The following is a 1752-nucleotide window of genomic DNA, read 5'->3' as shown; positions in this document are numbered from 1 at the left end:
GGGGGGGCGCGGATACGAACTACCCAGGGGCTTATCGACCGGGTGAAAATAGCAATATTAGGCTGTGCTAGCCCACAAGTCTACTACGCTACAATATGATGCGCCGTAATCCAAAATGCTTCCCTGGAGCTATAAAGGGGTATGATATGTCCGAAAGTAGACTAAAACTCATTGCATCCACTTTTACCACAAAGCATCTGGCAGAAAGCCGCAGCAAAGCCTATCTATAGGATGTAGCAGTCGTTTAAGAGGTATAAAAATGGAAGCCAGAAATAGCTGTTTTAAAAGCGGAGTTACGCTTTGTAAATTCTGCTTAGTTTCTTTTTTCAGTAAATTCGTTCAGATTAACAATACTTTTGCTTAGAAAAACGACAGTATATTGCCCCAGTCAACGAATCAAAGGCCTAGCCACATCTTTGATAATTTCTTGCACATGGCTTTTGGCTCGTGCCTTATACGATGCACACAGGGAATACTCTAGCGTGGTCTCAACAGTGAACATGTCGTCTTCCAAGTCAATCCGCATCAAGCGACAGCCAAGATCGAAAAGAGTAGGGATTGCCGACCACGACACTATATGGAGAAGGGCGAAAAAGATAAAGCAAAAGTCAATTAAACAGCTTAATACGCAAACTAAGCTACCTTTAGAGCACGGTAGTATTAGGCTAGGTTAGCCTTTTTGTAAAGAACATTGGTACGAGACTTGCGCTACTGCATTTATTAACTCTGTGGATCTAGATTAGGGCTTATAGACTACGACGGTCGCACACGATTAACAGTTGCCAAGACGCACTGAACGAGTGCCTAACACCAGTATCAACACTTTCCCTGTTCTCTCAGAGTAGGATCTTCGTTTATATTCACATTAAACGATCTTCCTCCTGTAACGTGCTGTGTAATAAAGGGGTTCTCTTGGGGAAATCTCAGAGGTTCAGCAAACTCAGCTTCTGGAGGAAATATGCAAGTTTTCAGTGTGTTTCGCGGATTAACATGGCAAATGGTTACTTGCCTGTGACAGGTTCGGCAAAATAAAGCCCTCCCCAACGGCTTTAGGTTCCTTGTGTAATGGCAGGGGATCCTGGTACTCAGGTTCTCTTCGTCCGTGTTCGTTGGACGCCCAGCTTTACCCAATTGTTAAGGATCGACCACGGCAGAGAGACAGGGCTGCAATAAGCGCGAGGTTGATATGACTATCTAGAAGTGAGGAATACTAGGAGGGGATTGGTGCGTTGCACCGGAGCCCTCGTGGAGGGTTTTCTACCCAGGCGGCCAGGCACGGGCCACGGTCCACAGGCGCAGGCCCCCAGCCACCGTGGCTCAGCGACTCTCAAGGCGCCACGCCACTACACCAATTAAACTTTTGTGTATCTTCTGTAAATTTTGTATTTAATTGTTATGGCACGGCGTCGCCAGTGGTAGTTGATAGAGTTGATAGCCGATTGGCTGGAGATTAGAAGGACTGATAGGATAAAGGTGCGGCCTTCGGCCACACCTTTCCTTTAACCTCTCCTCTCCTCCCCAGCTTAATATTCACATACGTTCTGCACAAGTCGAGGGCTCAAATGCCACGTCGTAACATTAATACGTACCTGTTACTGAACTTGAGTGGTCTTTCTGTGGGTCTCCCAACGGCACAGCAGACAGATATTCAGCACAACCTGGTAAGTCGGAGTACCCCCTGTCGGCCACCCCCCTTCCGGCCACCTGGCCGGGGCCCACTGCACCACCAAACCCGGTGCATTCAACTGCAAA

At 47.5% G+C, this 1752-nt stretch overlaps 1 protein-coding gene across 1 annotated transcript; it reads left to right on the top strand.

Moving 5' to 3' along the window:
- Positions 1-500: 500 nt before the first annotated feature.
- Positions 501-796, top strand: GGTG_13345 (hypothetical protein; the record flags this gene model as incomplete). The annotated part of the gene is made up of 2 exons (XM_009231251.1): positions 501-607; positions 739-796. 2 exons carry the CDS (start codon positions 501-503, stop codon positions 794-796), a joined length of 165 nt encoding a protein of 54 aa, XP_009229515.1.
- Positions 797-1752: the final 956 nt, after the last annotated feature.

Source organism: Gaeumannomyces tritici (assembly GCF_000145635.1).
Source record: "Gaeumannomyces tritici R3-111a-1 unplaced genomic scaffold supercont2.12, whole genome shotgun sequence".
Lineage (NCBI taxonomy): Eukaryota > Fungi > Ascomycota > Sordariomycetes > Magnaporthales > Magnaporthaceae > Gaeumannomyces > Gaeumannomyces tritici.
This window is presented reverse-complemented; position numbering and strand designations above follow the sequence as displayed.